Source organism: Chlamydotis macqueenii, chromosome 1 (assembly GCF_036417535.1).
Source record: "Chlamydotis macqueenii isolate bChlMac1 chromosome 1, bChlMac1.mat, whole genome shotgun sequence".
NCBI lineage: Eukaryota > Metazoa > Chordata > Aves > Otidiformes > Otididae > Chlamydotis > Chlamydotis macqueenii.
In genome coordinates, this window is record NC_141556.1 from 40191776 (window position 1) to 40215052 (window position 23277).

Below are 23277 nucleotides of genomic sequence, written 5' to 3' on the forward strand. Positions count from 1 at the left end.
ACAAGATGTGTGGGGAAATCTATACCCTCTGGAGTGGCAGGGCAAGGTTAAACGACATTGGCCACCTATGTGTGGGCAAGTGAACTGAGTCCTATATCTGTACTGACCATTAATGAGAGCTGAGACTTTAACATACAGCCAGGTTCTTAAATCTATGTCTCAATCAGAAATTGGATGCCATTGCAAAAGTTTTTCTTGATTCCTGCTTCTCACCTGGTGTCTTCCTCTGTTAAAGCTTTTGGGACAGTTCTAGGCAACAGGAGCTCAGAGGGTCAGTAATCTTGAAAGAATAGCAGAACCCACAGCTAATAAAATAGAACAAAAGTGAGATTACATTCTGGTCCATAAACCACTATTACTATACTGTGTGCTCAAGTCTATTGTTAAGGCTCGTAATTTCATTTGCCTCACCCGTAAGCACGTTTGTTGCTAGCCACTTTGTTCCCGATGCATTGCAACCGCAGCTTTGGTTCTGAAGACTTCATGCTGAGTTCTGCTTATATTCATCAGAGGTTCCTCAGTCTGTGATCTAGGACTTTTCAACAGCTAGGGACATTTCCGTCACTGAAGAACAAACGATGTGTGTTATTCTCCTCATAGCCAGTCTCATCTCCCATGATGCCATAGTATCTCTTTTTATTTCAGATGAAAATCCACTGTAAAACAGCATTTTTATTGACATACAGTATCAAATATTAACACGTTAATCCTCTGTGTGTTATGACAGGTGCAATTTATGAAGGAGCTGGGGATATCTTTGTATACATGGCCTCACTTTGGGCATGAGGAACACTATTTTCAAATAACTAGTAATATGATTTTCAGAACAGAGAAGCTCTGTGCTTTTAGAAATCAGACCCTTTGAATATGCCTTATTGTAGGTGCCCTAGATCAACTAACACTGTATCTTTTTTAACCTTTGCTGGTCAAGAATATCTTTTGGATACAGCCACCCAGTATTTCTGTGGCTCTTGTAAAACTCTGTAAAGCAGGTTGTTTCTTCTGTTACAGCAAAAATGCCTGAATGATGTGGGAAACATGACTTTTGACTGTCACTCTCCTCTCTGGCAAGATTGCTCAACGTTTATTTTTAAGATATACAGAGAATGTTGGTTAAATTATGTCGTGTGCATGTACTGCGTGTAAATGTGTATGTATGCATGCATGATGGTTATTTAAACATTTAAAACTAATTATGGTCTTTGGGACACACACACAAAAAAAGTGTTTTATGTGTTGGATGATGGTATTGCTTCAACATATTGAAACTTTTCTTTTTTCTTCAAGGCTTTAAAAAGGGTTGGAAAATCTGTAAATATCCAAGAAGTAATGGATCAGTGGACTCTACAGATGGGTTATCCTGTTATCACTATCTTGGGAAATGAAACTACGGACAATGTCATATTGATCTCCCAAGAGCGTTTTGTGTATGATAGTGATGCTAAACCCAAGGATTCTGCCCTTGGAGACAACAGGTACCTAAATTTCTCAATGAATATCTTTCAAAAGGCTGTAATTGTTTAATTAAGTGCTTTATGTGTGTATTTTTAAGAAGATGGCTCTTCAGAAATCTCTGAGCTTTGCTTGGTGTCAACAGCATGTGGTGGCCCTTCCATTTGAACTGTAGTAAAGATGAAGAAAGTTAAAAGAATTGAAAAAAAACATTAGGCTTGTAGAACTACAAGATAAAGCTTTTAATGTACCAATTTGCATCCTGACAGGTCTCTCTGTGACTACTTCTTAGGTCACACATCTGTTTCCTCTCCTTTTCTTTTGATTTTTTCACACTCCATAAAGTAATGTGGAATGTGGTTGGAAGGTCTGATACTTCTTTTTAAGTAATTATTTGGAGTGGACCTCTCCATGCCCATACATTGAGCAATCAGATGTAACAGTGTGTGACGTACATACCTCGCTTGACTCAGGAAGCAGTCAAGAGCTGAACTGAACCTCTCTATAAGGCAGGGGGTTCCAGCTGTTCCAGTTTTGAATCCAGGTGAACTGGTCCTATGGGGACTGTTAGGTTGGCTGAAATCAGCAGACACACATCTCTGCCCCTACTCTTTTTGCACTTATTTTTCCTTCCTGCTCCCAGTTGACTCCACACATTTCCTTCATCCCAAGAGACAAGCTGACATCCCTGGCTGATGCTAGGGGATCCTCATCTTATTGTTTAAAGCAGTTTTGACATATTTTAAGGCCAAGGATATAGACCTGATGCTAGAGAATTGCAGTTTAGCCTTAGAAGCTTCTTTGTTCACCTCTTCTTGCTCAGTGGGAAAGAGGGCATGCTCTCAGTCTTGAGTACTTGGTGCCTGTCCAGTAGACTTAAATCATTAAAAGATAAAATTTAATACCAAATTTTGCTTGACATATCTGGAGCTTATAGAATATTCCTGTTGAGGAAGGCCTAAACATATAAATATGCTTACTGGGAAATGTTTAGAAGTTCATTATCCTTTTTCAGAACATGAATATAATGGAACTCAAGCATGACACAGAGTAAATTGTTGTTTTCCTGGCTGTATGGAACAACCTAGCAGGGTATTAAGCAGCTGTTTTAAGTTCTGGGCTGAAATTAGTTGCTTTGTGAAAAAGAGATAAAAAAAGTGAATGTGGACTGTTGGAAGTGTTCATGATTCACAGTTCAGTGCAGCGTGAGAGTGATTCTCTCTTATTCACTTGAAAATTTCTTTTGTGCAACTGTATATATGCATAATATAATATGAGTGGATTTTACTACTCAGAAAAACAGAGATTATTCATTTTTTGATTGGTTAAAATGGATATGTTAAGCCTTTTAAGTATTGTAGAGACTTTCTTAAATAGATTTGCTAGGTACTCACGATTGGTTGTAATAGCTGCTACTGTAATTCATAAGTAAAGACAACTGGGTGAGTAAATCTTTTGTAAGGTGGAACATCAGGGGTGAGAATATGACTTAGTTTTATTTTCATGTGACTAATTCAGAATTCAAACTGTATCTTGAGATATGTGGAAGGCTAGTGTTCTGCACCAATAGGGCAAGTTATGCTGAATTTCTTAGGAGAGTTTGTCACAATTTATTTTATCAAAATTATAATTTCTAAACATGGGAAGTAAGATTTAGTGCTACAGAGAGCACTGGAAAAGATACCAGCATGGGCCCTGACAAGAATTTACTGTCCTAACTGGCAGTGCAATACATATTATATGTATCTCCCGTGGAAAGGCTTTCATTTTTTTTTTTTTTTGGTGGATTTTTTTTTGTTAGAAAAGTCATTATTGTTTCAGTTATTGTGAAAGCAGTAGACAGGGAACATCACATTAATGTGATGCAATTTGATAATTCATGATACATCTCTCTATGTTGTTTTTTAAAGTTGCAAGAACTAAAGTTTGTATGGCATGGTACAAAGGGGCCAGTTTCTCTACAAATACACAGAACGAGGTGATAACTGGAGTGGAAACAGCATGTTGATGGACGTTCAGCACGATTGCGAAATGCAGTGTTCGGGCTGATTCTGCAGGTCGTTTAGGTCAGGAGGTTGGCAAGGGTTTACTGACTGGTTCAGTGGGGCCTGCTAGCATAGGTAGATGTTGTGGGAGGCACAGAGGTGTATATATACACATCTATAACATCAGCCTGCAGGCTTTGGGGATGTTACGTATCAGTGGCCTAATTCACAGTCCAATAAAGTCGGTGCTCCTCTTCCCCGCATGACCCATGAATTAGATGTTGGATGCATGGCTCCCTGGGGAACTGTATTAGGCACTGTAAATAACGGGGAGCGAATGCTATTTATGCCACATTTAAGGCCCTGCTCTTGCAAAGTAGGCAACATTAGCTTCCTTAGGGTGGTTTATCTATGGCTTAATCGTGAGGGTCATTTTAAACACCATAAATAGTAAGGCTGCACAAAATACAGGAAAAAATGTACTGGACCAGGCCTTTCCTGGAGTTTATCATCTAAACGGACAACATGATATGCACTGGAAGGCTCCAGGGAATGCTCTTAAAGCATCCATCTGCCACATAGTCTTTAGTTATACAGAGGTGGGGCTGTAGTTCGGGCATGACACGACACTAAATGTCAGTTCTATTGCCTTCCAAGTGATGAGGAGTTTAAACTTCTGGTTCAGACCCTCTCTAGGCAAATTTAACTTTGCCTTCCAGAAGAAAGAGTCTCTTCAGAGTAGGTCTTTTGGATCTGTCTGCTGCATAAGAAATGCAAATAAAGAGGCAACTGAATATTTCAGAACCACTGTAGTTTTATAAAATGTCTGTGCTTTTCTTTTTGCTATGTATTTATGCAGCAATTAACTGTTCAAAATGAACTGCGAAGCAGCATATTTATTTATTTTTTTTCTCTGAAATCATATAGAGGAATATACAAGCAGTAAGCAGATTTTTCTAAGTGATAAACTGTGTATATTGTTGATACCTTTGACAGTGGTTTACTCCTGGTTCTACCTAGTCCATTACTGTAACTGTTTTTAATTGTACTGCAGAAGAGAATTATTATATATAGTTGATTTTCCCACGTCATGTACATTTGGACTACTTGCCTCTCTGTAACTGCTGAAAAATGTGTTTCAAGGCCATACATATATTTATTTGTGAGTGTAGAATTGACTGTATGGCATGCTAGGATCTAACATTTGGCCTGAAATTCCAGAAGGTATACAATTTCACTTCTTCACAAACTGAGCATAGATTTTACTTGACACTTACGCCTTTACATGATCCATACTTCTCATTTTATGAGAAAATAGAACTAACAATGACAGACACTGTTTCTAGGAACATCATTCCTCAGAAGGGCCAAAATCACCGGACTTCGATTTAAATGTCAAAGCCTGTGATTGGTGCAATGTTTCAGTAGCAATTTCAGCTTATCCAAGCAAAAGTTTAAAACTTCTGAAATAACTGTATAATTCATAATCTTACCCAAAAGAATCCTTTAGTTATGTGTAGGTTTAGTCCTGGACTCCTATGAGAACGCATTGCGCCCGTACATTATAAGGCTGCAGGGGAGGAAGTGATATTCCATCTGACAGGGTTCAGTGGCTTTCCCTGCTGATAGAGAAAATGATGATTTTAAGGCACTAGGCTCATCCATCATTACAAGAATGGCTCACAGATATGACAAGAAATCTTATGAAAAATAATCTGTGGTCTAGACAATAAACTAATCAGTTTTGGTGAAATCCATAAACCATTTATATACTGTATTGAAAAGCAGACCAAAGCTTTCTGCTTATGGGTTTAAATTTGGCCTTTTAAAAATATACAGAGCTTGTCTCTTCAAAAGTGGAGAAATAACCTTCCCAATGTTATCAAAATTATTAAGTTCATGTTGCTGAGGTAATATTCCGTTGTATAGTGTTCTTATCATGCATGCAGTTTCCATAGCTAATCTTGCTTGTTCATGATAATATCCTAAAGGGAAATGTCTTGCTAGCCATTGAACACAGCTCACTGTGAAGAAGGAGAGAAAAGGAGTATGTACAAATTGGGATGTGGACAGGGTATACATATGTGCTGTAAGGTGATAGACCTCTGTGCCTTTCTCCATGTGGCTGGATTAGGGAAAATTCAGTCGAACCATGCAAGCCAGGGACATGACCAGAAAACTGAAGCTGTACAGACTCATGAGTCTAACACCATCTAGTAATTATGACAACTGAAAGGCTTTATAACAGACAGCAGAGCTGCTCAGCAGTCACTCCAAGATGAATGATTAACTGTGGAATTTATGTCCCTTCAAGTCTCTTCTGAATTTCCTACGTAAAGCTCATTTATTCAGGCCTTGAGGAAAAAGGGCTGTGCTTGTCCCTTACTGATAATTATTTGAATAGTAAAAGCATAGCTGTGAGTATTGCTGTGTATATTCTTATTTCTATGACATTATCACTTGGGCAGTGATGGGGAACTTACTCTGTCCACTTATCAGCTGAGGGGCTGGTTAAACACAAAACAAAATGTTAGTAGTACAAGGGGAATGTTGATAAGTATCTTTGAGATCTTAGAGCAATCAGGGAATAATGTAGCGTATGTAGTATTAATTATGTAGTAAAAAGGACCATAATGTGGACAAATATTGTTTCATAAGCTGAGGAAAAAGGGCCAACAAAATATAAGCAGAAAAATAAGTACTCATTTACCTCTCTGTATCTGGGAAATATCCTCTAATCTTCTGTTTTCTCATGTCCTTTGAGTGTTTTCTTGTTTTGCCTTCCATCTTTACTATACCTGAACGATTACACTTGTATCGGTGTTTCTACTAGAAACAACTTTTGTGTTGCTGCCTAGGGAGCAGATGTGGTAGCCTGGTTCATCTTGACTGACCTGAGTGCCTCTACATCAGCTATAATAATGATGAAGGGAATGGGCTTCGGGAGAGGAAGGTACTGATGTTAGGCACGGAGCAAATGGAATTATCAGGAATGAGATTTAAAAAATCAAGAATGCTTAGTGGAGCACAGAACTGTATGTGAACATAGCCAGATGGTGATTTAACCAGTTGTTTGTTTTTTTTTTTTTTTTGCTAGTCAAGCATGGACTTGAAAATACTTATTCCTGTAGAAGAGTGAGAAAGTGTGGGGAGATCCTTCTCTTTACATGTGTTTAATAGAGGACAGCTCTATGACACCAATAGATTTTGTCCTTCAGTGTGCACAGAGACAGTCCTTAACCCCAGCAGCCTGAGAGGGGATCGTGCTGAGCAGAGTGCTGCTCCTCCAAACGAGCAGGCGGAAGAGCTGCTTCTATGAGTGACCGGGAGGAAGCCTGCCTGCCGAGGACGCATGCGGGAGGAGTACCTTTGCTGTTGGATGCTGGTGTTTCCCAGCCCAATACTTACGCCATGCACTGCCTGCTGCAATAGATTTTTTTTTGCTGTAGAAGCCACTAGAGAGTCCCCAGTCTTTTGTCTTGCCTTTTTATTTTTTAGAGGCCCTTCTGATTGTTGCATTATTATTAAATTGGAAAAGGAAGTGCTCTTAAAATGTGTTCCTGCACGTGTCTGTGCTGATGTCTCCTCAGGAAGATTTTGCTGGTAGCAAAGATCTCAGAAATGTGAATTGTAATTTAACACTTTGTTTCCAAAACCATTTCACAGCTTCTATTTGAGAGAAACACTTCTTGCTAGGCAAACTTCCAGGATGTTCTGGTATGCAGGATACGGGCAACTTTCAGTGTTAGAATTTGCAGAATGCTAAAGAAGACAAAATTGGTATATTGTGTCATTGCATCCTGTGCGGTGGCAGCACTTAGATCCTGGCAGAAGCTAGGCTGACAGGGAAAAGCTGCTGCTGTATTTTATTATCACTGCAGACTGTGTAGCTTTGCTCATCTCATTTGCTAATACTAACTCTCAGGAATTGCTAGATACCCAAACTAGTTAATTAATTCACATTAATTAAATCAATTTCATGGTGAGGGAAGAAGCGTGTACTTGAGGGCAGCACTATATTTTAACTCAGAGTGTGGTGGGGAGGCGAAGAGGAGAATCAGGGCAGCAGTGCTGGTGGGGAGATATCTAGAACACAGGAGGAGGGAAAGGGAATGCTGTGTGGCAGGGTGCAGACTTGAGTGGGAACATCAAAGCTGAGTAGCTGAAATAGGCATATGTGGAGAACCAGGGAAATGGAGAAGGTGGTTAGGATGAGTGCTTTAGAGAAGTAAAGAGCAGACTGGGGAAAGCTGAAACAGTGTTTGGCAGAGATATGGTTAATGGGAGGGATGAAGGTGGGGTGGATAAATGTCATGTTTTGTTGACTTAGTAAAAACCTGAGATGTGGATTCCCCATTGGAGATCACAGGCTAAAACTACTAACATGCTTCCTTTTTTATTTCATCTTCCTTTTGCTTTCTTAAGTTGCTGATAATGGGTATTTTTTCTCCTTATCTCTGTATGTGAGCCTTCACACTCAAAAGAATAATCTCAGATTTTATGGAGGAGATAGTTTGGTGGGGGGCTGTTAGGGAAGTTTACTGAGAAAGAAAAACTACAGTAGGAATTATATTTTAATCTTGCTTAAATTCACAATATTTTGAGGAAAAAAAAAAACCAGAACTGAACATTGGAATACATTGAAAAATGCTTGGCACTGAGTCTCTGAGACCATATTGGAGGACTGTAGGCATAGCTAAAATGTTACTGTTATTCCTACTAGGGGGATTCCCTCCTCAGCCCATTACACATCCTTCCACTCCGTTCAGAGAAATCTCAGATCTACGCTTTGTAGTAAAGGGACTATGCTCGTGGGTAAAGGACGACATAGAGGTGGGGTTTGCATGATCAGCACACATGTGCAATTCTGCAAGGACGTTTTGCACTGATGCAAGATGGAACAGAGGAGACCAGAATGATTAAGAGCCTTTATTGGAGGCTAAAGAGGCGGCTGTTAGAATAGACACTTAACACTGCGTAAGCCTGGCTTCTTTCTATCCATCTCTGACTCCCAAAATTGCTTGTCAGTTTTGAAAATGAAGCCTTTTGTGTTTTAGTGTAAAAAGGTAATGTTAGGCAGGGAGGAGAAAGCATGTACTAACAAATAATTTGTGGTATTTGTTCTTTGCCCACAATATTTTTCTAACTTTATTAAGGTACTCTGCTAGCACTATCAGTGAAATGAGTCAATTTTAGAGAGCCCCATAGTGTTTATAACCACCTGATTTATAATTTATTTTAGTATGAAATGTTAAGCTAAAATTACACGGAACTTTGTAGAAAGTTTAGTAACCAGATAGTTATAATCAGATAATATTATATTATCAGACAATGCTTTTTTTTTTCTTTTTGAATTGGATAATTTAAGTCAAATTAACTCATTTAAATTACCTTGTGTCCACCCTTAAAAAGGCGATCAGACCAAAGGAGAGTGAGGTTTCTATGGGATGGCTGTAGACATACAGCTGTTTTTTAACAGAATATGCATGCTGTCATCTTAAGGCCATCCCACAGTGCAGAGCCACACGTGGGCTCTTTCATGCTAGTGCTGCTATTACAGCACTGAAGTATTTTCTTATGTCTGGGACTTTGTGGTTTCATTACATTTGGTAAGGACATTATATTTGGTGTAAGACTCCTGAATAATGTAAATTGTTTTCCCTGTTTCAGCTCTAGCACTTAATTATTGCTGAAAATTATTTCAAAGGTTCTTGTAAAATCCAGGAAGAGTTAAGATTATGGCAGAGTAAAGGAAAACCACAAAATCCACATCTGTAATACATCGCTGTTAAACATGTTAATCACTGTTCTGACTGTAAATGAATTATAGTCAATGATTGTATTAAAACACATGCCTCTGAAATACATTCCAGCAATACTGTGTTTGCATTTAAAATATTTTTCCCTCCGTGTCTTTGTATTTAGATCCTTATAGAGGAAAAAAACCCAGTTTGTGATCTATCCTAGAAATAGTTACTCTTAGAAGCAACTATCAACCCTTATTTTAGTATATACCAATATTATTGTGTTTTTTAACATGAGTTTCTAAATGAAAGCATACATAATAGACACATATTTAAAATTAGCAGCTGTATTAAGGCAGAACTGCAAATAAAGAGGCTTACCATCAGAAGCAAGTAATCTTGGAAGTGCTAGCATCTTTCAAGACTAGAATATAAGCTTCCTATCACCCTCTCACTCACCCCATTCTAAATATTTCTCCAAACTATAAAGTTTATCCATAGTTTCCTCTGTGTATGCAGCTAAGTATAATTTGTATTCAAAATTATAATGGGCCCACAATTTCAAATCCCCAAGTTTTGTTTCCCTGTGAAATATGTGTTAGGTGGATCCAACTACACATCTGATCAGACCCTGTTGGGTTGGTTTTGGTTGCTAGGTTGCTCTAAGTTGAATTCCTCCATAGATGAGGCATTAGTGAGAAAGAAGAAACTGGTACAAAAAGCTCATTTAGGTTTTGAAACTGTTGGGTATAGATGGTAGCAGGAATACCGTTGTTTTCTGAGTAATGTATGCCTCAGTTGCAGTTTTGTTATCTGCTTAGACAATACTGCATGTGTATTACATGGCACCCTAACTCCACTATGTCTGAACTGGGGGATGAAAAAAAATACACTCTGTATTACAGTCATATAGAGCTCCCTAAAGACTATGCTGGAACAATGCCTTTAATTCACAGAGTCCACCGAAGTCCAAATTCTTGCCTTCTTTTTGAAAAGGGGCTGGAAATGCCTTGGCCCAGCACAGTCCAGAATGATTTAGAGTAAACACTTCCACAGTCTTTTCCTTTCAATATTTTTCTAGTTGGTCCTGTAGTCACTGTTACTAACTTCTCTGTCCTTTGTTTTGGTCTTAGCTCACCTTTCTCTTGTTGACCAGTCTGTTAGTCTTGAGTGAGGGCAGAACCCCTGACGCCCCAAGATCCCAACCTTAGCACCATTTCCTCCACTCATTTTGCTCAAGTCCAACAAACCCTTGATATGCATCCCACAATTAATGTGGTGTTGCACACTTGCTGTGTCCTGCTCTCTTAATTTTGTCACTGCATACAGTGCTGCAGTCAGAAATTGTCTGTGCAAGAATTGTGAAAATCCTGTTCGATTCAGACACCAGCAGGCCTTCTCTCATTAATAAACCTGAGTGCTGTCCTTTCTGAATTCAAGTTGGCTAATTGCAACTTCTTATTTGATTACAAAGTCAGTTATTGTCTGCTTTTTCATCCCACTTTTAGGGGAATCCAAGTTAATCAGTTACCTTTACCAGTGTTTTTCACCTGTTTCTCATTGTTCCTTGCACTAAACTTCTTGTTCTCACTCTGAACATAGGAATTAAGATCACACTGGGCATATGCAGTTGGCCATTTAATGCCTCCAAGCTGTGCTCTGTTGATCTCAATTACTTCAAATTGTTCTCCTTTATCCATTTTTCATCTTGTATTTGTCTTTGTAGCAAAGTTAGTGAAATTTTCCCTTCCTATCTGCCATCTTCCGTTCTGACAGGGTACAAGGAATCCCTTGGCACGCTGGCTCAGTGTAGGAGGTGTAATACTTGTGAGAGCCGGAATAACATCTTCTTCTGTTGTGTTGTGCCTCTGGGCACAGCCTACAATCACTTTACTGGCATGTATTAAATCTAATGAAATCTCTGTGTTCTTCAGTCTTGTGAGAATTATATTCACAACATGAATATATCATCAACTCCTTATCCATTAAACAGAGCTAACACTCTGTAGAATCACAGCTAATAAAAGTATGTGATTTTCTGTGATACTCACATGAGCTTCCCCTGGAACCTGAAGTACTCTTTAGTGAATGAGATACTATACTATATAATAACCTGGGAAAATCTCTATGATGCTTTTTAAATTATCTTTCCCAACCCAATCTCTCTAGAAAATGTGACTTACAAAATATTGCTCTGGTACTGTTGAGTTCTGCTTCATGTAGTAGGAAGCTCTAAAGCTGTTGTGCTGTTCAACAACTTTCACTTGTTTCCCACTCACTGCCTTATGTCTACTTGTGCTCTCAGCCTAGGAAAAAAATCCTTGCAGGTATCACAGCAGCAAGACTTGTAAGTTTGTAGGTTAATTGAATACACTTTCAGGTTTTCTGTTAACAGTTTGTCTTTGAACCTTCCACTATTTTAATATTCAAAATTCACTGAAAACAAAGGCCACCTTTTACCTTCCTTACAGAAATTGCAGTTGTCTTGGCAAGGAGAAGAAATGAGAGATCTCTACTCTTTTCCTGCTGTACTGGTTTAATGTCCAGACTTCACACTATGCTTTAGTTAGTTCATAACTTTCTGTGCCCTTTATTTTATGATAGACTTTAAGGTCATTAGCCAGAAACTTTTGCAGCCGTGCAGCTAAGTGCTTCCTTTATTGGCCACTATTTGTATATGTCTCTGCAGTTCAGCCAAGTATGCAACTGAAGTAAAAATACAAAACTTTAATTCTTAGTTTTCATTTTGTTCTGTAAGACTTACTTGCTTTCCAAAAGGTCACATTTTCTCATTACTATGCTTTCCTATTCTTTTGTCTCTGAAATCCCAATAACATGAGTTCATATGGACGGCTCATAGCAAGATATTCCATGGATAAGAAGTGTCCCTGTCAGCATCCTAACCTAATCAAGGAATCGTCACTGCTGGCAAGGGCCACACTGGGAAGGTGTCTTCTCCTCAGACTCAGCACTACTCACCCAAGCATATATCTCTGTGTACGTGAATTTCAGCATACTCCATCTGGAGAGCTGAGAATGAGAAAAAAATGCCCAGGAGTCCTTGGTCCCTGTTTCTCAGCTTCAGCAATTCTGGATGTACCAGACTTCAACTAAGGAGACGGAGTTGGTATTTTGGGTATTAAGTTCTGCTGGTTAAAACAAAGAACCAGGTGTCCTAACCAATCAGGTTTACTCTTAGATTTTCTTTTTATAGTTTTTACTCTTAAATTATTTTTATACCTCACTTTATTTCTATGTTAAATAGCTTTAATCATATCCTTCAGTGATATAAAGTCTCAGATTGTTACATTCTCAAAATACTTTGCAAAGATTAGTAAGTATTACAGTTGAGCAAGAAATGGATTCCTATCCTGCAGAAATTTTCAACATATCAAAATATTTCCCTGTACTGAATCAGGACAAAAATCAAAGCAAAAATTGGGGAAAAATTGATTTAGAACTTTCATTTCAATCCTGTAATTTCAGTACCTTACATTTCAGTTTCACTCATTTTGACTTCAATGAACTTGTATTTCAAGTTGAAATTAATTTTGAATCAGCAAACTGGAAGCTTTTATTTAGGTAGTAGTTATGATTCAGCAGTGCTTGTTTTAAATATTATAGTTGAAAATCTATGATGAAATCTTCTCTTTCTTATGAGCAGCTTGGTTTTGAAAGTTTGCTTTTTCAGTTAGAAACTAAAAAGTTTCCTCGGGAATTGTGAAAAGTATCACAGTCAACATTGAGTGAATGGAGAGGCTCATTTAGTTGCTTGCACAGGTGACTGGTGCCATTGGAGGTGCCCTCAGGTATCTTGCTTGACCTTGTGCTGCCACTACATGGGCGGGAGCATCTGTAGGTGCTGTGCCGTATCTTTCAGCCCCTGACAGATGTCTCATGTACACCACGGCAGCTCATTTGACACCACCTTGCACAACTGAATTTAGCCTGGAGCAACTAAGTCATAGAAGAGTGATGGGTGAGATTTCACCAGTGCCAGCTGATGTAAGATACATTATTTCTGGTTTTCCAACCCAGGATAATTTAAGCAATTCACAGTTTCATTTCACAACCTAGTAATCTGTTTGAAGGTACATGGAGCTTTTGGTGTTCAGCTTTTCTGAAAGTAATTCTGTAGATGTTTTGCACTGGGAGGGATTAGGAGAAAAAAGCAGATGGCAAATCATTTTCCCCATTTGACTTTATTGACTTTGCATGATGCCACTAAACATAAAGCCTGTGTATCCTCCTCTGATCTCATGTACTACGTACAATGAAACTCTGTTTTCCTGTGCTGTTAGCACATTTGAGCAGAGGGATGTACCTTAGAAGATCCCTTCCCACCTAAATAATTCTATGATTTAAGTTCATTATTACCATTACACTTTAAAATAATTATGCTTCTTATATCCTGCTAAGAGGCAGATCACTTAATTTGCTTTTGTGCATGGCATTTTAATTTTGCCCTTTATTCTTCTATTGTTAAGATGTACTAAAAAAAAAAATAGTTCTCTTTCTGAAGTCTGTACATCGTTCTTCTACCTTGTCATGGTTCTCCTCCTTTGATTTTCTAGCTGACTATATAATCAAAGACTATTAATAGGTGTCTTCTATAGCTGGACATATCAAGCCTCTTGTCATTTTGACTGTTCTTTTTGTATTTTTGGACATCCAGCTTCCTCATTAATGATTTCTAAAGAAGATAATCTCTACTGGGATATGAGGAAAGGTTTCAGTTTAAGAAATACAAGCAAAAAGTGAGAAATTAAATGGTTGAGTTTCTCAGTAGAGGGAGATAACCTATTAAATTCTTGAGAAACCTATGCTGACATTTTTCCTATTCAGTGATGTGATAAAGGGCGTAGAAGAGTGAGGTGATAGAGCTTTCTGGTAATAGAAGGTTTGTGAGGGTAGTAAACCCAAAAGTTAACTACCAAGGTTACAGAGGTATCCCTTAATGCTGGTTGGTGATAAAATAACTGATGAAGCTTGATCTTGATAAACACAAAGGTGATACATGTGGGGAAGACAGTCCTAACTTAGATGCTCAGTGGTGGGTTCTGAAGAAACTGTTCTCTCTCAGGAAAAAGATCTTGACGTTATGGTAGGTAATTTTCTGTAAAGATCAGCTTAGTGTGCGGACACAGTCAAGCAAGTAAATAGAAGAGTGGGGATTAGTGGGGAAGGAGCATATAAAAAGTATGAAGAGTGTAGAGGAGAAAAGAATTATGCCGCTCTTAATGATAGACCTGCCTTCAAAGCGTGGAGGGCAGATTTGACTTTCTACCCTGGAAAAGAGTATAATAGACAGAAAAAATACAGAATTGGACAATAAAAGAAGGATTAAGTATAGTTTCTGTATAAAGAACAGAAGGATAGATTAGGATTCTTTAACCCAGAGGTCTGAGGGATGTGGTTGTTCACGTCCTCTCCCATTCAAAAAGCAGATTAGCTAAGTTCTGCTGTGGTGTTTTCGGTATAGATGTTCTGTCAATTTACATGAAGCAATCACATTACTTGTATACTCTTTATATTGCGACCAAGGTTAATAAGTTTCTGAATATTAAGCAGATATCTACATTGTTCTGTGAGTAATGACTAGAAATAGCTGAACTTCGTTTATGTTTGAATCCGGGCAGAAAGGAGAAATGTCACTGGAAGAACATCGTATTCACTAGAGGCGGTGGGTGGAAGCTTGGCACACTATGGTTACTGGGAGGATGAATCTTGAAAACATACGGGTTTACATCTCAGCGAAAACGTTCATTAATGTGAAAAAGTAGTTGAAAAAGTGTGCAAAATCTGAAACTCCAGGAACCTTGCCTTTTCGTTTTTAATGACTTGAGATCTTTCTTTTGGCAGCAGAGGAAATAATTACTGCCCTTTTTTTGGCTTTGCATAGCTCTTTACGAATAAGCCAACTAATTGTCCCACTAAAAAGCCAATGTTACTACAACATTACAGTTCATCACAGGCAGAAGTGTGAGACATGTTTGCTTAATACTTTGTGGTCTTAGAATTTGCTCATGAAGGGATCTCAGTTCTTATTTGTTGGAAGTCAAGGTGTAAGTAAGTACTTGTCACAAATATGTACATTTTCTGAGTGAGATAAAGTACACTAATACTGGCTATGTGGTCATTATGTAATGCTCAAGAGAAAAAAAAAAGATCTATATAAACCAAGCAGATCATAATTAGATAGTTTCTAGTATTCCATGTACCTTGACAAATACATGATTTTTTTTTTTTATCAGACAAGTTCCTCTGATTATTCTTTAAGCTGAATGCAGATGCTAACACACTTCGGTATTATGCATTGGTGTGATGCTACCATAAAAAAAGCATCACTGCGTTCCCTTTAGTTGTGCATGTTATCCTGTCAATCTAGATTTAACTGTTTCACATTAACAGTTTCTCACTTGTAAATCAACAGTAAAAGGCTTATTTATACTACTTTCAAGAAGATCCCCTACATCTCTTTCCTACATCTCTTTAAGACATTTATGACTGAACGATGTTATGTTCAGCATGGTTCTCATTTACCATGCCTGTTCCAATTTTAGATGTCTCTACTCCTCATTCTCAGAGTTGCTTTCTTAAATTCCTGAAGTAGCCCTTAGGTTCCCGACAATTAAGTGGTCTGCCTTTAGGTCCCTGTTAAAGTGATCAGGTTTGTATCCAGAGGGACATTATGTGTGGATACCTCTGAAGCTCAGCAGCATCTGAGGCAAATTGGGCATGCAGTTCATTAGCTCTGTTTCACCCAGGGGCTGAGTGTGCTACCTGAACAAGCATCCAATTTCTGCAGACGTATTCTTGGGAGTAGGAGGACCACATGGGTTGTTTCAAGTCTTGCTGGTATAGTCACTGGCCCTCAAGGCTCGATTCTTATTTTCACTGGAACTGGTTTGTCATGGCTGGCAGCAGATGGGCAGGTGGAACAGGATACTTTTTTCCCTGGTCAAATACATACAGAGAGCACACTGGTGGTGCTCCCAACATATAAAGAATAAATAAAAGATCTTCAGTACTCCCAGACAAACCAGGAGGAAGGACAGGCGAGTGGGCCCTCTTCCTCTTTTCTCTGTAAAGTAGAAGACTGTGGTAGAAAAGTACAAAAAAGTTTGCTTTTTCCTAATCACACCTGGAGAACGCAGTCCATATGGACCACTCAGAGACAGTGTGTGGGAGAAGTCGTCCTAATGAAAATTCTTGAAAGGTGAGCCAGATACATCTCCCTGACACATGGATAAAAAAGTTAGCCACAGCTTCTTCTGAAACAGTGACAGAAGTTTCACTGAAGAGGACTGGAAGGGGAAAGCAGATAAACATACAGAGAACAGCAGCAGTATGAGTAGGAAAAATGGGTTTCTGGAGAGGTCTATTAAAAGGAAATCTGTGATTCACCTGGTAAACCATTAACCAAGAGGATGAGACTGGAGGTTCTGGAGAGTGCTGAGAACATCAGTAGGTCTCTCATCCTGGGGAGATAAGAGTTAAATGTATCAGTACTGATCTTCCCAACTAAATCCACATATGTTTTCTGAGGATGAGTAGCTTACATGACATCCACAGGTAGATCACCTTTCAGAAAGGGATCTGTACCTATTTCAATGGGATTTACCTTAGTTGGGGGTAACATAAAACAATATTATAAAGTAATATAAAAGTCTTCTCTGTATAGATACTGCAATGTACAGAATATTTTTTATGAAGTTCCTTCTCAGAGTAACAAGTGTCCATATATATGTTCATACACTTACATGTATATATCTGTTTAAATAAGCTGCATAAGCAGCTCTCAGTATCTTTTATTTTGCAGTATAATTTTTCCAGTAGGAGTTGATGTCAAAAGTCATAAAAATACCATGCAAATGCAATTCTTTATGTTTTTTTTTCATATATCTAAGTTCCTATTCTTTCAAATAATATATGGGTGTTGTGCTTAATTTTCTCAATCACAGTTTTCCAGCACCTTTTCCATTCTGGAGAACTGAGTATTTAGAACTGAGTGTACTTTTTAAGATGCTGTCTTTCCTAGAAGGTTTTTTTTTGGACAGACTCTAAAACACTGGTGGGTGTCTAGTAAGGTGTAAGGTGTTTAAGCAAGTTGTGAATGTTCTCCAGTGCATCACTTTGCAGTGTCTCCTGACTGGCCTCACCTGTCGAATGCAGAAGTTTTTACTGCTGTAGCAGAAGCAGCAGAACACAATACATGTTTTCACGTCATTACTTTAGTTCACAGTCCAGAGTATTAGTTAAGTCAACAATGAAGGTAACTTTACGTGAAGACCCAACTGAGAACTGGAGAAGCTAATGCACCAGTGGGCATCCTTTTCTGCTGGCTGTTCTATGGAGGGTGGTAACATCCAGCACAAGGTGTGGGCAGACTGATGAAGGCAGAAGCATCTTTAGATGCCACAACTTAATTATCCAAAAAGTGTCTGCCAGAGCATGTGCTCATGTGGAGCTTGTCTTCGATGCATGAGTAGATCTAATAATTTTCCCAGTGTATCATGATACCAACATTAAGAGAACCCAAAATCACATGGGACCTTTTTTTTTTCTTGTGCCATATGGCAAGAAATGCCATGTTTTCCCTCTAGTGTCACTCATAGCTCTTTCAGCTGTACAGTTTTCCAAATATCTCCCCCTACTCTGCTGAATCACTCCTGTATGGACAAGTGTTTCCCAGCACGTGTGGTTCTGTTCTGAGCCCTGCAAACTCCTGTGTGTGCGGGGGGCTCTTCGCGAAGGGGTAAGGAGTCAAGCGTGGCAGCAGGGCTGGCAGAGCAGGGGTCTCCTCCTCCCCCAGCCCCCAGGCAAGACTTAAGGGCAGCAGCTGTGTTGAGTCTGGACTCTGAATCCCCAGGCATGTCCACGAACACATCAGCCTCAAACCCTGACAGCCAAACCTCCCACAACTGGGCTGCTTTCAGCACCTTGACATCAAGCGTGCAGTTACTCATGTCTGGAAGCATTTGCTGGATGTGGCCTTTGAAATAGTAAAATCAAATAATCCTTAATGAAAGGATTGATGAAATCTGAGAGTAGCAGGGAACAGAAATTACTGCAGTAATTCAGTTCTCACTGAATCAGCACAAGGGGGATTCATTGGTGCATGGTGTGTGATCCTTGTGGTTTCCAGCACCGAATGGTGGGTGTGTTCCCAGGTACAACGCTTGCAAGCCAGCATGCCAGCTGCATTTTTGGCACATTTGAGTGGTGTTCATAGTTCAGTGGAGCAGGCTTCTGGGTGAGCAGAAAGGAGCAAACCTAATTTTTTTGGTACCACAGACTGGTTTTGCAGTACTGTGTACCAGCAGGAGAGAAGCTGATGTGGACATCAAGAACTTGACCATGGCCATCTTTGCCCCATTTGAATTAAGTTGATCTAAACCAATATACTTCTTGGTATCTAAGTATAGCATACAGTGATGTCTGAGCTGGGGCCATTCTCTTGCCATGCTGCCTTGCTTAAATGCACACATACTCCCTAGGCAAAGGTACCATCTGTACCATTAGAGTGCTTCCCCTTGACTGATGTGCAAAATGGCATGGCGGGCCTGTTGGGGAATGCCTGTTCTTTCACTGGCTAGTGAAATATTTTTGAAAGTTCAGGAATAGAGGTGATGATGAAGACACACAGGAATTCATATTTTCCATTTCTCTCCCAAAAGACTGACTTTATCATACAGTCAATTTTTGTTTATTGAAATAAAGATGATCTATAAAACTCTTAGGTAAATTATAACATTTATTCCAAATGAGAAACAATTCCTCTGTAAGAATGTTGGAGTCTGATTACACCAGCATATCTCCATATCTCCATGTGTAGCATGTTTTGTCCAGTTTGCATACACATAAGTGATAATAAAAGGTGCAAAGAAGTGGAGATCCATCACATTCATTTTGTTTTTATAAACCATCAGCTATGAAAACCTATCATAGCTTTTTAAGAAGTTGCTGGAAGAGTATGTCATTTTTAAACTTTGGAGTCCCTATAAATCAAAGCATGTTTTACTTGGAGGTTCTCTTTTTCTAAGTAAATGTAAAAAAGTGTTCTTCTTTGTATGGGAAATTATTATTTCCTCTTTTGTGAATAATTTTGTTAAATTAGGAAAGCCTTGCAAAAAAAGTCCTCATATGATGATAGTGTGTGAAAAATGTAAAATATAATTTAGTTTTAAGATGACTGACTTTTTCATTGTTTTATTGCTAATAGCAAATGCATTTCAAAATCATAGTAACTTGTTAGAGTCCACATCTTTACACTGCTACTGAAATTGTGTTTTGATTTCTTTGACATGATCCCTGATTGCTGTGAGAAGAATCAGTTCAGTATTTTTGTTCTTAGATTCCCCCTCCTTTGTCTTGCAGCTACTTGTGGCAGATTCCATTAACAATTGCAGTAGGAAATACGAGCCACATCTCATCAGAGGCAATTATATGGGTGTCTAACAAATCAGGTAAAAATAAACTTTCCTCCCAGTGGAATCTCATAAAGCATACTTGTGTTTTCCTCAACTGTTTATTTGGAATTGATCCTAGATAACTGTTTAGTTGCTCTGCACCCAGTTTTAGCTACTTGAAATGAATTACAAAAAAAGGACAGTTGGGAAGGGAGGGAGGAGGAATGAAGGATGAGGAACAAGCAAGATTTATAATTATCACAGAAGTTAGACAGTATAATGAAAAGCTTTTACATAGAGATGTGTACCTAAGTGCTAAGTATTTTATATTTAGCAACATGTATCAAATCATTGATGAATGCAATTCACTTTATTGATTGGTGAAAGTTAAATTTAATATTTTTATAGCAAAGCATCTGATGAGTATGACTTAGTAAATGCAAAGTCTTTCGAATTCTGGCATTTTAACTCCAATCCATAATCTGAACCAAGACTAAGAAATGTTTACTGTCATTAAAAAGTTTCCTTATTGATCTATCAAAGTATTTCTTCTCTCTATTAGATAACCACCTGCTGGACCTCAAAAGTGCATTATTCTGCTTACTACTTATTTTCTCCCTCCTGAGTTTCTACATGATTATAATAGTTATTGTCCCAAGGACAGCTAGGGCTAGATAACAGTGGTTTTTTAATAACCTAAAAAAGGAATCTCACCATAGGCATTTCATGAAATATTTCTCTATTTCCTTAGCAGTTCATGCTACATCAGCTGACAGTTTTGGACTGGAAATGAAGAGAGTGAGGGAAGAAATGTGGAGACTTGAATAGAGTGATTATATGGAAAGGAAAAGAAGGATTCAAGCATCCCTTTGACGCATGGGCTGTAGAGGGAGAACTGACCCCTTCTTGTAAAATTAGAAGGGTATAGAAGTTTCCCTCGGATAGAAGTTTAACTGGAGAGAGGACGGAGTCAAGCCTGTGTGAACCTTTGGTTGTTTTTTTTTTTTCCTTTTTTTTTCTCTTTTATAAGTCACTAAAAGATAGTAGTTCCATAGAGCTTAGCAGCCAGCAGGACTAGAAATGAATGGTGCACTATCAGTGGAAATCTGAGTATCCCAGTTTTCTAGTGGTATAAGGTACGTGTTTCTTTGCCCTGATCAGAACCTAACATGTTTTACACTGCTCCCATGAGATAATGATCTAGAAATGCTTGGGACCAGGGCACTTTTCATACCAGGAAAATGTACTCCGGCCAGAGCATAGAGATGCTGCCTCACTTTGCAGAAATGTGTCGCATTGGCTCTACTTTTATTATTAGCACCCCTGGAATACTTCAAAACCTGTTTGCACTTAATGACCCGCTCTACTTTTGTTCTTTAGGGCTTGATTGAACTCTCATTGAAGTTAATAGAAAGATTCCCACTGACTTCAGAGAGAGTTGATCATCACATCTCATTTCATCTCATTAGGTTGTACATGCATGCCTCCTTCCCTTCACTCCTGCCTTCAAAGTTCAGTATATCACTATTATCTGCACAGTTGCTTCCTCATGGCCTTTTACTTGCAGAGTGCTGTGGAGGAACAAAAAAAAACCAGTACCCACATAAAACCAGTACCCACTCTTTTAAGATCTAGTACTCCTGTTGGAATGCCTTCAAGAAATCCACAAACTAATGATGGCCAGTATGAGCAATGATTTTGGGGTAGCTGCCACATAGAAATTAAAGCGGAACCTTTTTGAGTCATCAGTTTCCTGTGCAGTGAATCAATGCCACTGTGATCTATTGTCATTATCCTTGTCCTTCCTCATTAGTTTCTCACTCACTCACTTGCTGTGCCTCATTGAAATTGAAACTGTAAACTTATGACTACAGCAAGGATGTCCTCTTTCTGCTACTTATTGTTGTCTAGCTCAGCTGGAAAATTCCTCAATGTAAAAAAATCAGTAAGAACATCCCTGGATGTAATCAATGTATGTTTCATTGCACGTGCTGTTATCTATTTGGGCTGGTATAGATGATTTTATGATACTCCTGGAGATTTTCTACAGCTGGTATGTTTGTTTCATGGGGATATGGGAGGGATTCTGAGACTGGAAAGGACAATTTCCAGGATTGATTCTTGTGGACAGGAAGAATCCTGAAGACTTTCTGTTGTGCAGAGGCCACAGTTTCAGTGTTGTCTCAGCGAGTAGTAGTCTGGGAACAACCCTGCAAGCTGGAGGTGAAACAAACTACTCCAGAGGGTATTTGGAAGACTGGGAGTGGTCACATTGTTCTTCAAGTGAGTTTAATTTAATGTGGGTACTCAAATCAAATTTGGAGGAAATGCTGTTCAAGAGGATAATTTCCATGCCCTCTTTAGGAAGGAGCAGGCATTTCCTTCTTGTTGACTAAACTACTGTGCTAAAGAAGCTTCTGGTGTAACCTGAAGAGTGGATAGGAGACGATGAATGGTCTGGTCTGTCATGTGATACTGATCACATACTTCATTTCAGCTGCCAACGATGAAGGGGGTTCATGTTAATGACTACCATTATGACATCTTGGCATATCACTTAATTTTTTCAGCGAAATTGACCTTGTCTGTGTGTTACCTGAGAGAAATGAAACCATAGCAGTTTTGAACTAGCTACATATATTGCCATCAATAAATGTTCATTTTTTTTTGTTGTAGTTTACATAACAAATTCCCAGGGGAGTACCCCCCTTACTTTGCACGAGAGTTCAACAGGCATGGTTATTTACTGGTTGAAAAGTCTCTTCCTTCATGTACAGCTAGAAGGACAAGAAAGAGGATTATTGATTTTTGCATCCTCTTTGCTACCGTGCCTGTGACTCCATCAAGGTATTTTAGGATGCCGATTGGCATTTTCACAAGCAAGGGCTAAGAGGCAGCTGTCCAGTCTTGTGAGAGCCACTGAATGTAGGATGCTTGGGTTGCTGCTCTCTACTCATTGTGGCCATGTCTGGTTACATACTAGTGCAGCATGCAGATCTCTAATCGTTTAATGTGCTGAGCTGGATTAGTTCAGATAATTGCAGATTGTCCTAAATGCTGGCAACAGAACTTATTCTGTCCACTCTTCACAAAACCAAGGTGAAGGGACACACTGGAAATTCCAACTATGCAGTGTCTTTTTGAGATGTAATTCATAGAATCATAGAATCATAGAATGGTTAGAGTTGGAAGGGACCTTCAAAGGTCATCTAGTCCAACCCCTCTGCAAGGAGCAGGGACAGCCCTGACTAGATCAGGTTGCTCAGAGCCTCATCCAGCCTGGCCTTGAACGTTTCCAGGGATGGGGCTTCCACCACCTGTCTGGACAACCTGTTCCAGTGTTCTACAACCCTCATTGTAAAAAAATTTTTCCTAATATCCAATCTAAATCTACCTCTCTCTATTTTAAAACCATTACCCCATGTCCTATAACAACAGGCCCTACTGAACAGCCTCTCCCCATCTTTCTTACTAGCCCCCTTGAGGTATTGGAAGACTGCTATAAGGTCTCCCTGGAGCCTCCTCTTCTCCAGGCTGAACAGCCCCAACTCTCTCAGCCTGTCCTCATAGGAAAGGTGCTCCAGCCCTTTTATCATCTTTGTGGCCCTCCTCTGGACCTTCTCCAACTGGTCCATGTCCTTCTGATGTTGGGGGCTCCAGAACTGGACACAGTACTCCAGGTGG

General features: G+C 39.1%; 1 protein-coding gene across 1 annotated transcript in view; it reads left to right on the top strand.

Annotated features, from left to right (window-relative positions):
• Positions 1-23277, top strand: part of TRHDE (thyrotropin releasing hormone degrading enzyme) — a 212520-nt gene that overhangs the window by 137431 nt on the left and 51812 nt on the right. The window contains exons 9-10 of the mRNA XM_086740041.1: positions 1288-1475; positions 19562-19650. Coding sequence (XP_086596167.1) covers positions 1288-1475; positions 19562-19650 — 277 coding nt within the window. The remainder of the gene's footprint in view (positions 1-1287; positions 1476-19561; positions 19651-23277) is intronic.